Here is a 22,234-nt window from a genome sequence, read left to right as displayed (position 1 = left end):
CCACGGTTCCTGGGCTTCATATGAACCCATGTTTGAAGACCTAGCTCTTTCTAAAGTGAAATGACAGGCACTAGTTTCAGGGCAAATCCCTCCACAGCTCGCATTCAAATCAATACAAATCAGTGTTAAACAGATCGCTGTGCTACTGGTGAGATGACTGTTTTTACACTGACATAACTCGGTCATTTCTTACAGTACAGAGAAAGAAACACATCTTTGTGTTCCCCAGGTCTGTCTGCTGCTCACGATTATGTTAGTTTTCACCTATCATTTATGGTTTTTCCATAATTTGCAGTTGTTCAGGAGCTGTTTCAGTGTTTTAGTCATAGATGAGCATGCGTGTGTCTGTGTCCTCATTGCCTGCAGTACTCATTGTCATGGTAACGGCACATGTGGTCTGTGTGACACAGCTGCAGACAATTAAGATAATTAAGGCTCCACAAAAAAAGATACACTAATGAAGATACAGTACAATTAAAAATAAATCTAAATAATAAATGATGAATGCAAAAAGAATAAATATAAAAATATATAAATATAATAAAGCTGAAAAACTTCCCATCAATTCTCTGTATGAAATGAATGAGCTCACCTGGGATCACATACACAGACACATGGAACTATTCAATTAAAGGAGCCTATTTAAAAACTGCTTTAACAGGACTGACACAGACTGTGGGAGGGGCTTCTCATCTGAATACAGGTCTACAGAAAGTCTGTGGTGACGTCAGTCCACAAACACTGACACACACATTCACCACATCGCACAAGTCCACCGATCCGGCAAGAGGCAAGCACATGGGTTACATTTCCTTCAGGAAATGTATGGAAGTCTAGTTAACACTATGGCCTCTCAGCAAGAAGGTTGATTCCAGCACCAACTGTGTGTACCTTTGTTTGTGAGCTGTGCATGTTCTCCCCCTGTCTGCATGGGTTCTCTCTGGGTTCTCCAGTTTCCTAACATCCTCCTTCTTAATAGTTTCAATGGGAAATCTAAATCACTCATGTGAATGTGAGAATGAATGGTTGTTTGTGTGTGACAGTACTGCAGTGAACAGGGTGGACCCCACCTTCATCTATAGGTAAGCAGGATAACCTCTGGCACCCCCATGACCCTCAAGAGGAAAAACAGATGGATCTGTTTGCAGTGAACAGTAGACAGTCAGTGAACTAACCTCAGAGTTTTCAGTCTGCAGTTTGGACTCTTCAGTCCAGACGCCAGTTTCACTCCTGAATCTTGTAGGTTGTTGTGACTCAGATCCAACAATCTCAGATGTGAAGGATTAGACTTCAGAGCTGAGGCCACAACTTCACAGTGAGTCTCTGAGAGTCCACAGTTAGAAAGTCTATAAATACAGAATTTACATGAAATTAATTATTAACACATTTATTGAACATCTGAGTCTTACCAAGGTCAGGATATAGTGTTGTGTGACACCAGTTTTGTGAACAATTCTAAGGTTTAAAAAAAGACAAGAAAACCAGATTAATAAAATAGACATGAATAAAAGACAGATGTAACGACAGCTTCCAAACTAGAAAAGCACTCTGAAAGCGTAGACCTCTGCCAAGGCAGATCAGTCCCCACCCCCCCGATCACCACCAAAATTTAATCATTTGTTCCTTGTGCCAGTATCAACATTTCCTGAAATTTTCATCCAAATCCGTCCATAGCTTTTGGAGTTATCTTGCACACAGACAGACAGACAAACAAGCCAACGCTGGCAAAAACATAACCTCCTTGGCGGAGGTAACGATAAAGCCAAACACCCTAGATCTCCCTCTAGTGGCTGGATGTAGTATAGTTACCTCTGCCAAGGAGGTTATGTTTTTGCCAGCGTTGGTTTGTTTGTCTGTCTATCTGTCCATGTGCAAGATAACTCAAAAAATTATGGACTGATTTGGATGAAAATTTCAGGAAATGTTGGGGGGGAGACTGATCTGCCTTGGCGGAGGTCTGCGCTCTCCCAGTGCTTTTCTAGTTCATACTGTTCTCCTTGTTCTATGGGACTTCAGACAAACTACAAAGTCAAAGCATACATCCAATAAATGTTCATTAGGCTGATATTTATTAAAGAAGTCTTTTTACTAATTACTTTGATTTGAATAAGTTACATGATTTTAAAATGGGTGATCAACTGCTTCAATGATCAATCACTGTCAAGAATCCCTCAGACACACAAACACAAACCAATCAGTCATCTGGTGGGTGGACCTCACATCCCAGTGTCTCTACTCTGTTGACTCTGATCCTACAACCATCATGGCAGTTCCCATATTTCACTTTTACATAAACAGAAGACAGAGGGTCATGTGATCCATCTTCATATTCAGTCTATGATTAATACTGTTCATATTATCATTGTATTGTACAGGGGATGGACAAAATAATGGAAACACCTTCACCTCAAGATGATAATGCCCCAATCCATACAGCTAGAATTGTTCAAGAATGGCATGAGGAACATTCTAATGAAGTTGAGCATCTCGTATGGCCGGCACAGTCCCCAGACCTCAACATTATTGAGCATTTATGGTCAGTTTTAGAGATTCAAGTAAGACGTCGATTTCCACCGCCATCGTCTCTAAAAGAGTTGGAGGGTATTCTAACTGAAGAATGGCTTAAAATTCCTTTGGAAACAATTCACAAGTTGTATGAATCAATACTTCGGAGAATTGAGGCTGTAATTGCCGCAAAAGGCGGACCTACACCATATTAAATTATATTTTGTTGATTTTTTAAGGTGTTTCCATTATTTTGTCCAACCCCTGTATACTGATACTGTTATTGCAGTAATGTGAGATGCTATTATTTGGGAAGTACTAATACATATTTTATTTCTGTTATGTTTACAGAACCACACACACACACACACACACACACACAAGTACACGTATACGCTCTGTAAGTGTATAGCACATGCTGTAAAGTTAACCCATGCCTGTACTGTGCCCAGCCTCATCAGTAAACTGTTTAAACTGAATTCAACCTCCTGCTTCTTGTGACCTGACTGACGCCCTGGGGGTAAATGAAGCATACACACATCAAACTAGCCTAATACACTCCATCAGTAACCCTCACCCATACTCTGATCCTACAACCAACATGGCGTTCCCATATTTCACTTTTACATAAACAGAAGATAGAGGGTCATGTGATCCGTCTTCATATTCAGTCTATGATTAATACTGTTCATATTATCATCAGTACTTACTCAGCCTTTCTGCAGTTCCTCACAGCTGGGATCAGTCTCCGTCTTCCTTCATCTGATGTGTTGTACTCCTTCAGGTCCAGCTCATCCAGAACCTCCTCTGACATCTGCAACATGTAGGCCAGAGCTGAACACTGGATCTCAGACAGTTTCTTCTTTGATCTGCTCTTTGACTTCAGAAAATCTTGGATCTCCTGATGGACTGTTTGGTCCTTCATCTCTGTCAGACAGTGGAAGATGTTGATGCTTCTGTCAGGACACATGTCCTCAGTGTTCATCTCCTTCAGGTTCTTGATGACTTTATGGATGCTCTCTGGACTGTTCTCTTTTTGACCCAGCAGACCTCCTAAAAGTCTGTAGTTGGACTCCAGACAGAGGCCATGAAGGAAGCGAACAAACAGATCCAGGTGTCCGTTCTCACTCTGAAGGGATTTTTTCATGGTTTTTCTGAGGAAAACATCCAGGCTGTCACTGACTGTGAAATACCTGAACATTTTCATGAAAAGTGACACACCCAGAAACCTCTTCAGCACTTCTGTCTTGTTGCTGGTGTAACAGTGGTAGATGTAGACTGCAGCCAGAAACTCCTGAACACTCAGATGAACAAAGCAGTAGACTGTTTTCTGGAAGATCACAGTCTCTCTTTTGAAGATCTCTGTACAAACTCCTGAGTACACCAAGGCCTCTGTGGCGTCCAGACCACACTGATCCAGGTCTTCTTGGTAGAACATCATGTTTCTTTTCTCCAGTTGTTCAAACGCCAGCCTCCCCAACTTCAGAAGGACTTTTCTGTCTGCCTTTGTCATCTCTTCTAAACTTGTTTCATGTCCTTTTTTGTACTTGTTCTTCTTCCTCTCTGTCTGGACCATAATGAAGTGTGAGTACAGGTCTGTCAGGGTCTTGGGCAGCTCTTCTCTCTGCTCTGAAGTCAACATGTGCTCCAGAACTGTAGAACTGATCCAGCAGAAGACTGGGATTTGACACATGATGTGGAGGCTCCTGGATGTCTTGATGTGTGAGATCATTTTGTTGGACAGATCTTCATCAGTGGATCTCTTCTTGAAGTACTCCTCCTTCTGGTCATCAGTGGTGAAGCCTCGGACCTCTGTTACCCTGTCCACACATGAGGGAGGGATCTGATTGGCTGCTGCAGGTCTAGATGTTATCCAGATGAGAGCTGATGGAAGCAGGTTCCTCTTGATGAGGTTGGTCAACAGTACATTGACTGATGACTTCTGAGTGACGTCTGAAACAACCTCACAGTTGTGGAAATCCAGTGAAAGTCTGCTTTCATCCAGGCCGTCCAAGATGAACAGAAGTTTGCAGACAGTGATCTGCTCTGCTGTGACCTTCTGTAATGTTGGATGGAAAACATGGAGCAGCGTCAGCAGACTGTACTGCTCATCTCTGACCAGGTTCAGCTCTCTGAAGGAAAGCAGAACCACCAGACTGACGTCCTGGTTTTCTAAACCCTCTGCCCAGTCCAGAGTGAACTTCAGCACCGAGAAGGTTTTTCCAACTCCAGCCACGCCGTTGGTCAGAACCACTCTGATGGGTTTCTGCTGGTCGGGTAAGGCTTTGAAGATGTCCTGACACCTGATTGGACTTTCTTGGATGATCTTCTTGGAAACTGTCTCCAGCGTCCTCACCTCATGTTGGGTATTAACGTCTTCACTCTGTCCCTCTGTGATGTACAGCTCAGTGTAGATCTGGTTTAGACGGGTTCTACTTCCTGTTTCATCAGTTCCTTCAGTCACACATTCACATCTGCTCCTCAGACTGAGTTTATGTTCAACTACAACCAGACAAAAAACACTTTAAATAAACACAGTTGGGTAAACATAGCTGTTATCATCTGTCAGTGAATGCTAATACTATTTCATATTGACAACAGTTTCCAAATGACAAACCCTAGACCTGTTACTCCGGAAACACTGATCAGACATGGATCTGATTTATAAAAACAGGAATAATTTCAAAGCAGTTCTTACAACATGGACACGATGATTGTCACTGACCAAACACTTCATAATGTGATTGAATTTATAGAGAATCAGTGAGTTACTTTCTTAAATCATCATCCACTGTAAAACATTATTTAATCAACATGAAATAAAATTGATGTTTTTGTTGATAATTTCCAACATATGATAGAAAATGTAGTTCAGTCTAATGCAGTTCAAATCTTATTTGTTATGATGCTCAATAAGTGACAGTTGAACACATGTTGTGTTTAGTGACCTGCAGACATGTTCAGACAGATGTCCAGTCTTACTTTGGACAGTGCTGTGGATCTGCAGGTCAGCTCTTGTTCTGGATGTTTCTTCACACTGGGGACAGGAGGAGTCTCCTGATGAACCAGACTGGTCCCAGTATGAAGTGATGCACTGTCTGCAGAACCAGTGTCCACAGCTGGTCCGGACTGGATCACTCTGGACCTTCTGACACAAAGAACAGGACGGTGGGTCCACCTCAGGAACATGAGTCCTCTCCGTCTCTCTGTGGACATCAAACACATTGTTCAGAAGAAACTTCTTAAATGTTCATTCAGATCAGCTGTTCAAAGGATCAGATCTACACTCTGAACTCTGTCGGCTCATTTCCGTAACTCTGTGCTGGGTCAAGGACCTGGTCTGGATGGGGATCAGACCCAGGACCTTGTTGCTGAGCGGTGCCAGTGTAAACCACTGAGCCGCCTCGACTTATAGTCTGTATGAAAATGGCAGCTGGAAGGAATGATGAGCCTCCATGTCAGGTCACATGTCCAACCCAATGCACTGGTTGATTCTTTTTAACCCCATGTTCAGTCAAACCCACCAGACCTGTGACCCAAGAACCTTAACCCAGCAGTCGGGTTCTGAAAACAACCCAGCATTTCTAAGTGTGTCCACACAACACAGAGGACTTCCATCTAAAACTGCTCTGGTCTTACTGGTCTGTTTCGGAGCTGATTCTCACACAAACATGTTTAATGTTCATTAAAATGAAGAAAACACTTCAAGCATAAAAACAGACTCTTAGTGTCTGAACCTTTAAAAACATTTGGTTCATGATCTAACGTCTTTATTTTTGTCAGATTTGAGTGAGTCTCATGTGTTTCAAAGACTCTAAGGCTGTTGTTCATCTCAGAGTCTCAAACATCTTTTATTCACAGCAGCTGGAGTCCAAATGATGATTTTAGACCAGGGGTCACCAACCTGGTGCCCGCAGGTGCCAGGTCACCCTTAAGGACCGCCCGCAGGCCTGTTCTAAAAATAGAACTTGTCCAGGTGTCTCCAACATGTTGCTCATGATCTACCAGTGGCTGGCAAGGGTCAATAATATAAGAACACAAAGTTGATACGTCATTTGGTTGAACAGGTCTAAATTTTCACCCAATTAAAATTACAAGTGTCCTGCCCCCCTCCCGAGATGAAACGATCAATTAGCTGTCAATCAATCTTTAGCACTGGTTTGCCGTCTGTCATTGGAGAGGGGCAGGGCCCAGGAGGAACAGGATGAGCCAGATGTCAGGCAGGTAGTGGGTTTAGCCTGGCAACGATGTGGGCCGAGTTTAGTCAGGGAGTTATTTTCACCAACAATGAGACATGGACTTCAGTTTGACAAATGTGAAAGACATATGTGTGTGTGTGTGTGTGTGTGTGTGTGTGTGTGTGTGTGTGTGTGTGTGTGTGTGTGATCTGTGGGTGGAGCCTAGCAGTCGGTAAAAGATGCAACATGGAGTGGAATTTAACCAAAGTTCACAGCAACTGGGATTCAGCCTCCGTAAAAAGAAGGAAAAAGAGCTGAAAACTGAACCCCAAAAACAACAGTCCATGTTCAGTAAACTGACCAAGACCAGCGTTTCAACAGAGGCATCATTAAAGTGGGTCACATCCTGGACAAGCACAAACATATGTGTTCTATGTGCGCATGCGCTCAGACAGCTGGAGATGGACCTGAACAGGTGCTTCTGCATTTGACTTCAGTGTGATGACTGTAGAAGTGACGGAGATGGTGGATTTATGTGCACAAAGTTGTTGTGTTTTTAATTGATATGTTTTGACAGCTTATGTGAATTTAGAAAAGGTTAAATCCTTCAGAAATACAGCAGCACACGCTGGTGAAGTTTTATTGGGTGAGTGACGACGTTCCTTTTCACAATTTCAAAGTATTAAAAATGCACATACAGGTGTGTATCATTTGTTTTTAATAATTCTATAAAAGTATGCAGGATTGTTCCATTTCATAATATGTGACATAGTATGAAAATATTTAGGAATACAGCAGCAAATGTTTGTATCTGTTTTTTTCTACTTTTGATTTTTTTTAGTAAAATAATAGTTTAATATTCACACTTTTTAAATATTGTGTTAAAACAAAGAAATATAAATAAATAAAATAATAAATGAAGAACACAATGTTACAAACATATTATACAAAATACGTGTATGTATGAAAATTAGCTATGTAAATAAGTGTTGCTTAATCAGAGGAGCCCTCTGGCAACTTTATTATGTAAAAGTAGTTAACAGAAGAGAAAAGGTTGGTGACCCGTTCTGGACCATTTCACTAAACCTGGACTGGAAACTGTCAGTTCTACTCTCACACCTGAGTTTTATTTGAACCAGTTACTGACAGTAATTAATCACATTTTACTTGCAATGTTAATCAATATACAAGCAACAAGAGTATTAATAGTAATAGCAGAGGACTGTATATGATCAAAAACACACAAAACTATGAATGTAGAAGGTTAGGACTAATGGTTGCAGCTCTGAATAAAAACTTCACTTAGATTAAAAATACTTCCGTCAGATGAATTCATACATGTCAACAAAAGATAAGAAATAATTTCTCATCCGTATAAACAGTATCTTACTCTGTGTCTGAAGGTCCAGGTTCAGGACTAAACTATGGACGAAGATCCATGGACCGGTCACTGTTCGTGGACAAACATGTTTCAAACATGTGGAATATTTAAATACATGATCATAGTGAACATAAAAAAATATATACAGTATATTATTATTTTTTGACTTTTCACAAAGATGTATGCAAGATATACCCCAAGGACTTCAAAAGTCCCTCAGTTATATATTGACCCGTCTGCATCGAGGCCTCTGTCAAACAGCTTTTATATGAGTTAAATGTCACAATAGACTCTGGATGTGAAATGAAAATATAAAAACATGATAAAACATGTCCTGCAGATCATTTTAAAAAATAAACAGTCTCTTACTCTGTGTCTGAAGGTCCAGGTTCAGGACTAAACTTTGGAGGATTTTCCCTGGACCAGTCAGTCTTCATGGACAGACATGTGGACACTGGACACTCTGCTCTGGGTCTGTTATACTGACCTCTGGAAACAACACAAGTACAACAGTTGGATTGGACAGTATGTTAGTGTTATTAAGATCTGAACACTTCATTTTCTATCACCTTTGGTTATTATTCATGTGTGTTTTATTCTGTCTGAAGGACACATTTGGACTTTAAAGTGGACACATCATGTCCTGTTGTGTCTCTACTGTTGTTTAACCAATAAAGTCCAACTAGAATCAGTGTCTCATGTTTGTTTAACTCTGAAAACCTGTCAACTGGTAGTTTACGTCCATGTCAGAACATGTTAAATGAACAGATGCCTCCAGACTGACCATCTCTGATTTGCTTCATATTTTATGAAAACTGTTATGAATCCAGGTAAATATCAGAAAAACTGAGCCTGACATTTTCATTATTTATTGAAAAATAATCAGCCACAGTAGAACCACAACATGTACAATAAATAGAAAAATTTGACAGATATGATTTGCTCAGATGTGGAAATACACCAGGACAAAACTGCTCCTGGATCCTATTTAATAAATAAATGCTCTGAGGCTCAAATGACACATTTGTGTGAGTTTTCATCAAGTTGTAACTTGGTAAAGATGCTGCTGTGGATTTTCTTTTACACATGTTAAAGACATCTTACACTTTAGAACAACTTCTTGTCTATGTGTCCTTTTGTCCTTACCTCTGTCTTTTACTAATTTCATGGCATTGACTGTGAATTTAAAGTGTGTTGTAACCAGTGTTGGGAGTAATGCATTATAAAAGTAATGCATTACAATAACAGATTACTTTTTGCTGTAACACAGTAGTGTAAGGCATTACTAATCAATATTCAGCAATATTTTACACAGTACATGTTCAATAGTACTTGTGTTACAACATACTTTTTGTCCATAATTTAATTACTCAAATGAATATACAGGTATATATATAGGTTTCTATATATATGTGTTATTCTATGCAATAACACAAAGCATCCATACAAACCATTCACATACACTTTTTTAGTCACCTCACACACAATCAGATTTACATAATCAAATGTTTTTAATATAAACTATAATATTTATATGCACTTTAAATATTTATTACAAATACAATCATTAATAAATGTGTTAATATCTCCTAGTCTGAGACAGTAATATTGTAATGTAAGGAATTACTTTGAAATAACAGTAATCTGTAATGGATCACAGTTTGGAAGTAACTTGCACAACACTGGCTGTAACAGCCAAATGCATGTCAGTTCTTCTTCTGTCAGACACTGTGGTCCACAGCCCCTCCCACTTCAACTTCCTGTTGCACTCATCCTGTTTTCTGCATCTGGGTCAATATATCATTTTTTTTAATATATATGTTAAAAAAACAAAAAAACAATAAACAGAAGGTTAAATTTTTCTTTTTTTATATATATATATTGCCAAAAAAGAAATATGTGTCATGATTATCTCAACTGAATAAAAATAACACAATCAAAACAATTTTTGAGATAGTTCATTTTATTATTGCTTAACAAATTAGAAGGTGGTAGTTATTAAATTTGGGCGGTTATTTAGTTGACGCTTTAGTATATCCAGTCATTTATTAATTATTTATTATTCATTTATTAATTAGTGATTATTTCCATTATTAAATAATTATGGAATTTTTAAAGACATGATCATAATGAGCATAAAACACTTATTTTTCCAAAAAGATGTATGCAAGATATATCCCAAGGACTTCAAAAGTCCCTCAATTATATATTGACCTGTCTGCATCGAGGCCTCTGTCAAACAGCTTTTATATGAGTTAAATGTCAGAATAAACAGTCTCTTACTCTGTGTCTGAAGGTCCAGGTTCAGGACTAAACTTTGGAGGATTTTCCCTGGACCAGTCAGTCTTCATGGACAGACATGTGGACACTGGAGACTCTGCTCTGGGTCTGTTATACTGACCTCTGGAAACAACACAAGTACAACAGTTGGATTGGACAGTATGTTAGTGTTATTAAGATCTGAACGCTTCATTTTCTATCACCTTTGGTTATTATTCATGTGTGTTTTTATTCTGTCTGAAGGACACATTTGGACTTTAAAGTGGACACATTATGTCCTGTTCTGTCTGTAGTCAAATATTAAAGGTGTGTGACAGTCGACTCACTGTGGATCAGAAGGTCCTGGTTCATTACTGTCCCCTGGAGGTTCCTTTATGGACAATCCCCTGTTTGTATAATGGGATAACTCTGCTCCATCCTCCTCTTCATCCACACTCAGACTCATACTGTGAACTTCAGTCAGTCTGAAAGGACAAGCAGTAAAACTACTGTGAGCTCACATCACTAAAACACTGTGTTCATCAGTCACAAACACTGACACAACAGGAAATAACCCAGTGGACACAGAGTCCGGTAAACCTAGTGCAGTGTTTCCCAACCTTTTTTGAGCCACGGCACATATTTTACTTTAGAAAAATCACAAGGCACACCACCAAACAAAAATGTCACAAAAAGTGTATTTACTGAAATATTATACAAATCTAATCTCAATGTACTTACTCGGTGTGAAACCTGGACCTGTTCAGTTGAACACAAAGCTCATATTCCTGCAGGAATTGAAGAAAGACACACACAAATACTCCTCAACAGCTCTGAGTCTCTCTCTTTTTTCGGGGGGGGGGGGGGGCAGGGCACATCGGGGCACATTGTCACGGAGTGTTTGGAACAAGAAAGCTGAGAGCAGTTCGTCAGCGACCCCTCAGAGGAACCTCCGGATTGAAGTCCGATGTGTAATAGTATGGGAGGGATATCCCCCCTGCCCCAGCCTGATACCTGGGGTTTGGGGGTTACTCGCTAATCCGTGCGTCACTAGTGAGGGGGGGGGCTTTATCTGCAGAACGCACCGCATCGGGGCTGGTTCACTTTCACTTTTATTTTTGCAAAGGCAAACAGGAGACTGTTGTGGTTGAGTGGATCGTTAGTGCGTCCACTCGTATGTATCTATATCACGCTGTTCTTCCAGTACCAGTCAGGTCAAATTGGATCATCTTCCACGGCACACCTGAGGATTTTTTACGGCACACTAATGTGCCGCGGCACACTGGTTGGGAAACACTGACCTAGTGGACACTCAGCCTGGAAGTGACTCCATCCATGTTTACTGTTCCAGTCGACACCGAGAAAACCTACTGAGAGACTAGAACAGGAAAATGATCCAAATGTCAGACTCACCCTGAACCAGACGCCTTCTGTTCATCTGTGAAAATGGAGTCTGAACTCTGAATACTTTCACTTTCACATGGAACTGGATCTGCTCTGGACCCCTCCCCCTCCCTCTCTGCATTTACTGGAAGTCACGTGTTCACTCTGTTGACACAGTCCAAGTGTGAGGCACATGAAACCACCACAGGATGTGTTTGGTGTCATTATTCTCCACATTGTAGATTAATACTCAAAACTATGAAGTAACACATCTGGAATGATAGAATAGACACAAAACAGCCCAGAAAGTGTTTGACATTTTAGATTCTTCTAAGTAGAACACCTTCTGCTCATTCTGTCAGATTCAGGAGGTCAGCTGGAATTGTTAATGTTGTTTTGTTTGACTGTTGAGTGTTCTTAAGAAGGAAATATAAGGGTGAATCACATCGTTGTTATGCTTGTAAATGGATACTGTATGTCATTTTGGAATAGGAGGACCAAAGGAAGAGTAGCTGATGTCCAGCATCAGCTAATGGGGATCCTATCTATCTATCTATCTATCTATCTATCTATCTATCTATCTATCTATCTATCTATCTATCTATCTATCTATCTATCTATCTATCTATCTATCTATCTATCTATCTATCTATCTATCTATCTATCAATTCACCCAAATAGATCTGTGATACAATATATTAGTCACCTTTTAATATTTGATTTAGTTTGGATTAATAAAAGTTCACAGGTTGTGCAGTTTAGATTCTGTTGTTTCTAAGGTTTAAACCCAGTTTCCACACTGGTATTGGTAGAAATATCCCTGCACTTCACTTTAGAAAAGATAATCCACAAAGCAGACGGACACAACACGTCTGCGTTGCATTTTATACTGAATTAAAAGTTGTTCAATGTCCAGCTTTTCCAGTCAGTATGAGGTGGAATTAATAAGCACAGCTGTGTGAAAATAATGTAGGTTCTATAGTATAATATTGGAAAATATAATATAAATACATGATAAATGGAGCAAATGCAAACACATTTGTATCAGACATCATGGTTTGATTTGTTAGTGATCTACATCAGATTCATTTGTGTCACATTAATAAACTAAAAGAGCAGAATGTAAATATTTCTATAAACATCAGTCATTTTTATCTTCGTGGTTCCTCTTCACCCATTCTGTCTCTGTTGAACCATTCACAACCTCATTTAACTTCACAACAACACACACAAAACAGAAGTGACACCCAGACAGTGTTTACCTGTTATGGAGTTATAGCTCCTTCTAGTGTTCGTCTAGTGAAAGGACATCTCATATTAAAGTTCCTTAGTTCAAATGAAGACCAGAATATTTTTTTTCTGCCTGTTTTCCTCCTCTTTCCTGTTTTTTCTTTGCAGATTGTAGAATTGTCCCTGTCAGACAGAGGGATTTTAGTGTAACATGAAATACTGTTCCTCATGGCTTTATTATCAAACCACTAGTTGAACATTGAACTTACAGATCGCAAACACTGCTTTGTGGGTGAAAGTTGAATCCCTGACCACTTTCATACCTGAAGCACAAACTGTCACCTGTTCCAGAGTGGTGGAGAAAACACAGTGAACTTCCACAGACTCCCAGGGCACAAAATGGCGGACGAACTGTGGACCTACTTCTGGATTGAATATGGTGGTGGCGGAACACATTCGTTTCTATTTCTGCTTTTTTTTTTTTCCAACATATTTATTTGTTTATTTAATGTTGTATAAAGTACAATAATGACATGACAAGTACAATGCAGTATTAACATACTAATACGACATGAACAGAACAGAACATACCAGGGGACAAAACATGCAAACAAAAAAAAGAAAAAAGAAAAAGAAAAGAATCAGTGGTTTTGATAGTTTTTCTGTTTTTAGAGTATTGAATGTTTGAAATATACTGGGTAAACTCAATTTTAAAAATTAAAAAAGAAGGTTTGAGATTTGAGAATTTAGATTTGTGAATGTGGCAGTTTGCCAAAAATATAATTGAGTATGTAATGTTGATCTGATTTGTCCACAGGATATGAGCATACACCAAACAATATTTTTGAATAAGTAAAAGAAAAATCAGATATTATATTCTGACAAATAAAAAAACAGACATCTTGCCAGAAAATATTTGAAGAAGGACAGGACCGAAACTGATGATATACATTTGTTTCTATTTCTGCTGATCTAGCAACTCCAGCAGAAAGTTAATAAGATATCGTCATCTTTCAAATTATCCAGTGTGTTTCCTGTATTAGTGACATTTCTGTTGTAAATTCTGTTTTCTTTGGTATGTGTTAGTGTTTGTATAAATTTATATCTTAAATCACCGTTATGTTGGATTTTTAGCTGTAGCCCATAGTTTGCTAGTTTGGCTAGCTGTTGAGATTGAACCACTATAAACACAAATTATGGAGTTTCTCAGATAAGGTAACGTTAGTCCACATGTGGTTTTCAGTGGGTTTTATTTTAGTTTTGCTGAACCTGATGGTGTTGGGTTCAGTTTGTCAGCTGAGGTCATGTGATCATTAGTGTCATGAACATTTTTTTAATGTTTTAGTTTTTATTAATGTCTGTTTTTTTTAATGATAACATCAGCCACCAGCTAATGGTTGCAGCTCTGAATCAAGACTTCAATTAGATTAAAAATTCTTCTGTCAGATGAATTCATACATGTCAACAAAAGAGAAGAAATAATGTTTCATCTGTATAAACAATCTCTTAGGCTGTATTCACACCTATCATGTTTGGTCCGTTTAAAATGGACCGGAGTTCGTTTCCCCAGAAAGTCTGGACTTTTTTTTTTTTTAGGTGTGAATACAAACATGCAAACTCTGATTCGAATCAAACAAGCGGACCGAGACCGTCCGCTTCCAAACGGACTCTGGTCCGGTTCACTTCTGGTGTGAATATAACCGACCCAAACCAAGGAATCTTGTGCCTTTTTGTGCTTGATGAGCCACCGTAGCCGCTGGAAGTAGCCGAGGTTTACGGGTGGTCAGAGCTAACAGCAGCAGCTATGAGCTGTGGACAGACGTGGAGCAATGAGGAAACTGAATGTGCCACTGACATCTGGTCAGATGCCTGTATTATGAAACTGGCTCTGAATGAGCTTTTCTTGAGTGTTAACATTATTTTCGTAAACCTGTGTCTGTAAAAATACAACTTATATTCCGAAAATGCTAACTATGTAGAACCGCCACGTCTATTTTCATCAACACCGGCTGTCTCTAATTCACCCCGCCCCCAACTTTTCTGTCCAATGCCAGCGCAGTTCATCACATGCGTGCTTCTGTTCACGCATTTTGGTCCACTAGCAAAAAGTGCAATGTGAATATGATCTGACCCTAATGAAAAAAATAAAGTCCGCATTTGATCCGAATCAAATGAACGTACCAAAGGCCTTTTCAGGTGTGAATACACCCTCACTCTGTGTCTGAAGGTCCAGGTTCAGAACTAAACTGTGGACTAAGACCCATGGACTGGTCAGTCTCTATGGGCAGACATGTCAGACGTGGAATTTTTAAAGACATGATCATTGTGAACATAAAAAAATATACAGGTACATCTAAAAAATCAGAATATCATGAAAAAGTTCAATATTTTTTGTCACTCATTTCAGAAAGCGAAACCCATTAGACATAGAGTGAAATATTTCAAGCCTTATTTCTTGAAATGTTGATGTTTATGGCATACAGATAATGGAAACCCATAATTCTGTGTCTCAGAAAATTAGAATATTACATAAAAAAAAAAAAAAGAAAAGGATATTTTAAACTGAAATGTCAGGCTTCTGAAAAGTATGTTCATTTGTATAAACTCAATACTTGGTTGGTTCTCCTTTTGCATGAATTTGTGCATCAGTGTGTGGTGTCATGGAGATGATCAGCCTGTGGCACTGCTCAAGTGGAATGGAAGCCCAGGTTGGTTTGATAGTGTCCTTCAGCTCATCTGCATTGGTGGATCTGGTGTCTCTCATCTTCGTCTTGACAATCCTCCATAGATTCTCTATGGGGTTCAGGTCAGGTAAGTTTTCTGGTCCATCAGTCACAGTAACACCATGGTCATGGAACCAGCTTTTAGTACCTTTGGCAGTGTGGGCAGGTGCGAAGTCCTGCTTGAAAATGAAATCAGCATCTCCATAAAGCTTGTCAGCAGAAGGAAGCATGAAGTGTTCTAAAATGCCCTGGTAGATGGGTGTGTTGACTGGATTTCAGAAAACACAGTGGACCAACACCAGCAGATGCCATGGCAGAACAAACCAGCACTGACTGTGGAAAGTCCAAAGTCCTCTTTTCAGATGAAAGTACACTTTGCATGTCATTTGGAAATCCAGGTCCCAGAGTCTGGATGAAGAGTGGAGAGGCACAGAATCCACGTTGAAGTCCAGTGTGAAGTTTCCACAGTAAGTGCCGGTTTGTTCTGCTATGGCATCTGCTGGTGTTGGTCCACTGTGTTTTCTAAAGTCCACAATTTTTTCTGACCTCACAATGAGTCAAAATTTTAGATCCACATGGTTTTGACACAACAGTGACATCACAAACATACAGTTGCAGAAAAAAATTATTAGACCATCTAAAGTCATCAAAAACAATGGTTATGCAATCAAGCACTAACGCCTGTGTGTGTCATGTGACTACAACAGACAGAAAAGAAAACATGGAATGTCGAAAAGCACTGTTTTTGGCAGAGCAATACCATAGATATTGATGTAAGAACTGAAGTGATTTTGGTTATTATCAAGAAAACATGGAAAATGGATAGATATCAGCTCTGAAATTAAACTATTGAGCTATTTTTGTTGGTATCATTATATTTGTCCAAACAAATGTACCTTTAGCTGTACCAAGCATTAAAATGACAAAAGAACTGAAGAAAACAAGGAGCGGTCTAATATTTTTTCTGTGACTATATGATGGATCTTGTGAAATACAATGCATCACTGTAGATTAACCTTCCAACAGTTTCAGAAGTCGTTCATATGAGCTCAACTTTTACCATGAACAGCACAAAAATGATTCTAAGACATCAGGATAAAAAAAAAAAAAAAAAAAAAAAAAAAAAAAGGAAAAACATCTGATTATTTTAGTGTATTGCAGGGGTGTCCAAACTTTTTTGCAAAGAGGGTCAGATTTGATAAAGTGAACATGCACAGAAGCTAATTTTCACTGTTGCAAACATCTTTATTTTTTAAAAGGCAATGTAGCCAAATATAAGCCACTCAGGCAGATGTGAACAACTCCAAAAACACAACTGTGCCTTTTATTCATATCTGGAAAGTTGGATAACATTGAACAAACTGTATAGAATACAGCTGATAAATATCTTTGCCTCATGGTCATTTTAAACAGGAGTTATTAGTAATCCAAAGTTGTCTTTTATCATTAAAGTTTAAGTGAATTTTCCTGTTGTCTTTTACAAAATCTTTAACAAAGTCATAGTTTGCGTCACATCTACAGGACATAACATAAACAGTTAAAACCAGAGTTTAATAAAATAAGTGCTATAAGTCCAAGTACATAAGTATGCTTTTGGCTTTTTACTGTTAATAGTGACAGATGCTCAAAATACTCAATATCAGATTGATCAAGAAACAGATAAGTTGCTGACAGTAATGAGAAGAGTGAAGCTGAGATCTGGATTTCAGTAAAGAGGCCAGGTCTGGTTTGAGGGCAGTGATTGAGATGCGTAAAAAAAAAAAAAAAAAAAAAATCACTCAAGTGGGTGTCACTTAGTCATGGTCTCAATCGGTTCTTGTTAAAGTTCTGCTCAATATGTGGAGTCAAATAAACTCAGTATTTTCTTCGCAAATGTTCATATTTCTAGAAACCTGCCTTTATCCAGCTGCCAGTAGAAGTCAACCAGAGAAGGCTGTTGGTGTTTTGCACACCACTCACCATCACACTACAACTCAATGAGCTCCAGCTGCAGCTGTGGAGGAGCATCACCAGGGTCCACGGAGAAGGAATTAGACAAAAGCAACATGTCCTTTTCAATACACTGGAAAAATCTAAATGTTACCCAGTGTATTTTTCTCATTTCTAGTCAAAATATCTCATCACACTTAAAATAAGACATAATCAACTAAAGAGTAACTTTTCAGTGAGATATAAGAACTGATTTTTAGACAATAGATCTAGAAAATCTAATTTCAAGAAATCTTACCAAGATAATTTTCACTTGTTGTTTTGGCTTGAATTAAGCAGAAAAATCTTGAATTAAGCAAAAAAAAAAAAAAATCTGCCAAAGGAACAAGTGAAAATCATGGTAAGATTTCTTGAAATAAGATTTTCTAGATCTATTGCCAAAAAATCAGTTCTTATATCTCACTGAAAAGTTACTCTTTAGTTGATTATGTCTTATTTTAAGTGTGATGAGATATTTGGACTAAAACTGAGAAAAATACACTTGGTAATATTTTGATTTTTTCCAGTGTAATGGCAAATCCCAAAAGTTTCAATTCCACAGAAAGAGATACGATAGCTGTTGCACACCTCTTCATTTGCACTGATGTTGCCCTTCGGGAAACTGTCAATAACTTCAAAGCTGGGAAGTGCAGGGCTCTGTTTGGGACAAGTGTCTTTGAAAAAGTTGTGTCTTGGTTCATAATTCCTTGATATGAGAGTATAACTAGCTCACCGCTGCATCTTGTCCTTGAACATTAACAGTAAGAGCATTCAGATACTTCCTAATGACAAAAAATAAGGTGCACTCTTCTAATTTTAAAATGCCTTTATTAATCATGATAAGTCTCAGTGGACCTCACTGAGCCCCAACACGTTTCAGCCTGCTGGCCTTCATCAGGGGGGCAAACAAGATTCAAATGTACCATGTGAGCATACATACAAGTATTCCATCAATAGGGCTTCTCTACCTGTCAAAGGAAGTAAACCTATGTGGAGGTGACTAACAAACACCACCAGATGGTAGTGTTAAACCCAAAACCAAATGACAAAATTTAAAAACAGTGAAAAAAGGGGCCTCCCTAATTGGAAAGACAAATGACATGGAATAACGAATGACCACTAGGGTTAGGGTTAGGGGTTAGGGTTAGGTCATTCGTTATTCCATGCCATTTGTCATTTGGATTAGGGAGGCCCGAAAAAAAGAGAAAAGTATGAACTTCTATAAAAACACAGTGAAATCAAGGCCTTCATTCAATCCAGGGTGTTTAGTGGTTCGAAGTTTGCAAATCCTATTCCTATAAGTACAACAACTGACAACTGTAACCATTGCAACAATATTTGTCAAACTAAAACATTTCTGGACTATCATTCATACACGGAGTACACTATAAAGCAGGGGTCAGCAACCCTGGTCCTCAAGAGCCACTATCCTGCATGTTTTAGATGTAGCCCTCTTCCAACACACCTGATTCAAATGATAAGCCTATCATCAAGCTCTGCAGAAGCCTGATAACGACCGTCAGGTGTGTTGGAAGAGGGAAACATGCAGGATAGTGGCTCTCAAGGACCAGGGTTGCTAACCCCTGCCATAAAGCATTTCATCACCTGTAAAACAACTTTTGTTGTTTACAGGCTGGTCTGTCAAATGTGCAAAGTATTCCACATCGGAATGACCAGAAGGCACCTACAGAACAGACCGGCTGAACATAAATACACTATCTGTATAGGTAACACCAACAATCCTATGGCCAAACACTTTCTGGACTTCCACAATAACAATCCAGCCAGCCTCCAAGCACATGGAACAGACCACATACTGGACACAATACGTAAAGGAAACAGGGTTAAAAAAAACTGCAGCAACGGGAAACATTCTGGATATACAAACTTCAAGCCACGAAACACCCTGGATTCAAAGAGGACCTTGATTTCACTGTGTTTTTATAGAAGTTTATACTTTTCTCTCATTTATTGAGTTTTTAAATTTTGTCATTTGGTTTTGGGGTTAACACCACTTGACAGGTCAAAAAGCCCTGTTGGTGGAATACTTGTATATATGCTCACATGGTACATCTGAATCTTGTTTGTCCCCCTGATAAAGGTAAGTATGCTGAAACACATCGGGGCTCAGTGAGGTCCATTGAAACATGCCATAATTAATAAAAGCATTTTAAAATTAGAACAGAGGGCCTTGGTTTTTGTATTTTTTGTGCATTGACGGTCCCTTGACCAAAGAACACCTTTTTTTTTTTTTTTTTACCAAATTTCATTACTATTTTTCATTACTGACTGGAGGTCCATGAAGCATTCCTCGTTACTGTTTGTTCACAACTTCCTAATGTCATCTAAATAAGCCAAATCTGTCAGCCATACAGGATTGCATAGTTCTATCATCAGTTGCACCCAAAAAATATCCAATTTTCTTTCTAACAGAAAAAAAAAAATCGTGTCACCATGGACCCCCGATCCATTGTTGTAGTATATTACTTCTCCATGTTCAGCCTGGAAGTCAAACAACTGCTGAAACTGGATGATATACAGCTTCAGATGGAATAGAATTTACTGCCTTCACCACTGGTTTCATAATATGTTCAGATTTGACCTTTGACACAGAGCCTGCTGGTGAATTATACAGTGACATTTAATGGTGTTATCTCTTTCATCGTGGACTTTATTGCAGGTCAGTGTGGACAATCCACTTCTCTCACCGTCCATCTGTAATGACCCCAAAAACTTTACTCCATGGTAATTTCATACCATCAACAACTTCACAAACACAAATTAATAAATCTGTTTCCCAGGTTTGGCCTTTAAGCCTTTTGAGCTCCAGCAGCTCCTCTGTTACATTCATGTTGTCATCAACTGCTCTTACAAACCCAGTACCTGTGCAGTGTCTGATGCATCGGTACTTTCATCACAGACTAATGAGAAATAATCCAAATCCACTCCGCTGTCCCCCTGGTGTCTGTAAATATCGGATATTTTTCTCAAGTTTCCATTTTATGAACAACTAACACTTTTCCAACTGGTCACTTCCTGTTAGCTTAGCCTCCCTGTTAGCCTGTCCTACATGTTAGCAAATTTAGTCTAATAGTGTCTATTTACGTTAAAATACTTAAACAAGGAAACTGTCTCTTTATAAATTACACAAACACAATTCTCTCGATTTTCAGTGTAGAAGTACTAGAATTACTATCTCTTCTAAAAGCGGCGGGTTTTTTAGTCAACTTCCTCCTTCTTCTTTGCAGTTGCCATGATAGAAATGAGGAGAGAAAGGTCAAAGGTCAAGAATGAAAGCCAGATAGTATTTACATGGTGCTGCCATCATGTGGTGACAGGAGGGAATGTATTGTAAAGTTTTATGATTTAGTTATTCAGTTTGCCAGTGCTACCAGGACATAAATAATACATTGTTACATCAAAGCTGCGGGACCTACGAAATTTGAGCCGTGATTGCCCCCTGGACCGGACTGTGGACATGCATGGACTATATTAACCGGCGGAAGGACTCGCTCAGAGTAACATTTCCTTCTAACTGTCAAATAAAGGCGGAGTGATATTGCCTTAAGCAGACCAGAGTGCGGCAGAGAGAATTACTGTCTCATGGACTGACATCGCTAAATGGTGAGTTTTATCTAAATAATGCACTTATGCAAACTATTTAGCATCAGCCTAAACTGCATTGATGTAGGAACGGTTACCCCGTAGACTGATATTTTTAATAGCCCGGATACATTAACCTTCTTTTTTCTTTTTTTTTGCCTTGATATTAGCTAGCTATGCTAATTCCACCCTTACCCTCCATTCTCGTGTCCTTGAACTAACATTCTGTTCGCATAGTTTGAGGAATTTAATCCCTTGTGGTTCTGACATAGCGCATCAAAATAGTCATACCAGTATTTGTATTTTTTTTGCAGTATTTTCCATAATACCAGTAGTTTGTATTTTTGTGTAGTACTTTCCATTATACCAGTATTTGTGTTTTTATGCAGTACTTTCCATAATGCCAGTATTTGTATTTTGTTTTGATGGATGTAATTGAATGTTTTGGTCTTTTTTCATGTTTGGGTTTGATGGGAACCCTTTCCTTGTGTCCATATATTCAGGTCCATCAGTCTAAGGGTACGTTTACACGGCAACACTCCGCAAAGATTTCTCCTTTGCGTTATAAAATCATTCCGCGTTAAGACGAAGCTGCTATGATAACGATCTGCGTTAACATGAGTCCGCGAGGACGGCTGAATACGCTGTAGTGGCCATGTCAGACCAGTAGCTGGCGATGTAGAGCTGTAGTGAAACAGTGGCGGTAAAACACGCGCCTGCGCACAAATGATTTCCGGTTTAGACAGCCTTTAAATGAGGAGAAGAAAAAGAGGCGGACAACACTATTTACAAACAACAATGGCGAGTGGTCGTACAAAGACGCAGGACTTCTTTGTCTGGACAGACGAGCTGAGCACAGTTAGCAGCACGTATGTTGTTCTGAAACCGGCCATTGTTGTTGTGGTTGTTCCTTCTTTTTCTGCAGCTTTATTGTGTCAGAGGCTGGCAAACCAGCTTGGAGGTGCATTACCGCCACCAACTGGCCTGGAGTGGGTTAACTGGCG

At 39.1% G+C, this 22,234-nt stretch overlaps 1 protein-coding gene across 4 annotated transcripts in view; it reads right to left on the bottom strand.

The window, feature by feature from the left end:
- Positions 1–15,183, bottom strand: part of LOC115431032 (NACHT, LRR and PYD domains-containing protein 14-like) — a 69,341-nt gene extending 54,158 nt beyond the window's left edge. For 2 of the 4 annotated variants that reach the window (XM_030151269.1, XM_030151272.1), the window contains exons 1-7: positions 11,737–11,833; positions 10,671–10,808; positions 10,348–10,467; positions 8,434–8,553; positions 5,488–5,711; positions 3,216–5,007; positions 1,176–1,346 (exon numbers count right to left, since the gene is read on the bottom strand). In XM_030151269.1, coding sequence (XP_030007129.1) covers positions 1,176–1,346; positions 3,216–5,007; positions 5,488–5,711; positions 8,434–8,553; positions 10,348–10,467; positions 10,671–10,789 — 2,546 coding nt within the window. In that variant the 5' untranslated portion in view covers positions 10,790–10,808; positions 11,737–11,833. Of the gene's footprint in view, positions 1–1,175; positions 1,347–3,215; positions 5,008–5,487; positions 5,712–8,433; positions 8,554–10,347; positions 10,468–10,670; positions 10,809–11,736; positions 11,834–15,150 lie in introns of those variants that run through there. The other 2 variants (XM_030151271.1, XM_030151270.1) reach the window with 2 other exon arrangements.
- Between the last annotated feature and the right edge of the window lie 7,051 nt (positions 15,184–22,234).

The sequence above is a fragment of the Sphaeramia orbicularis genome, chromosome 13 (genome assembly GCF_902148855.1).
Source record: "Sphaeramia orbicularis chromosome 13, fSphaOr1.1, whole genome shotgun sequence".
NCBI classification, from domain to species: Eukaryota; Metazoa; Chordata; class Actinopteri; order Kurtiformes; family Apogonidae; genus Sphaeramia; species Sphaeramia orbicularis.
This window is presented reverse-complemented; position numbering and strand designations above follow the sequence as displayed.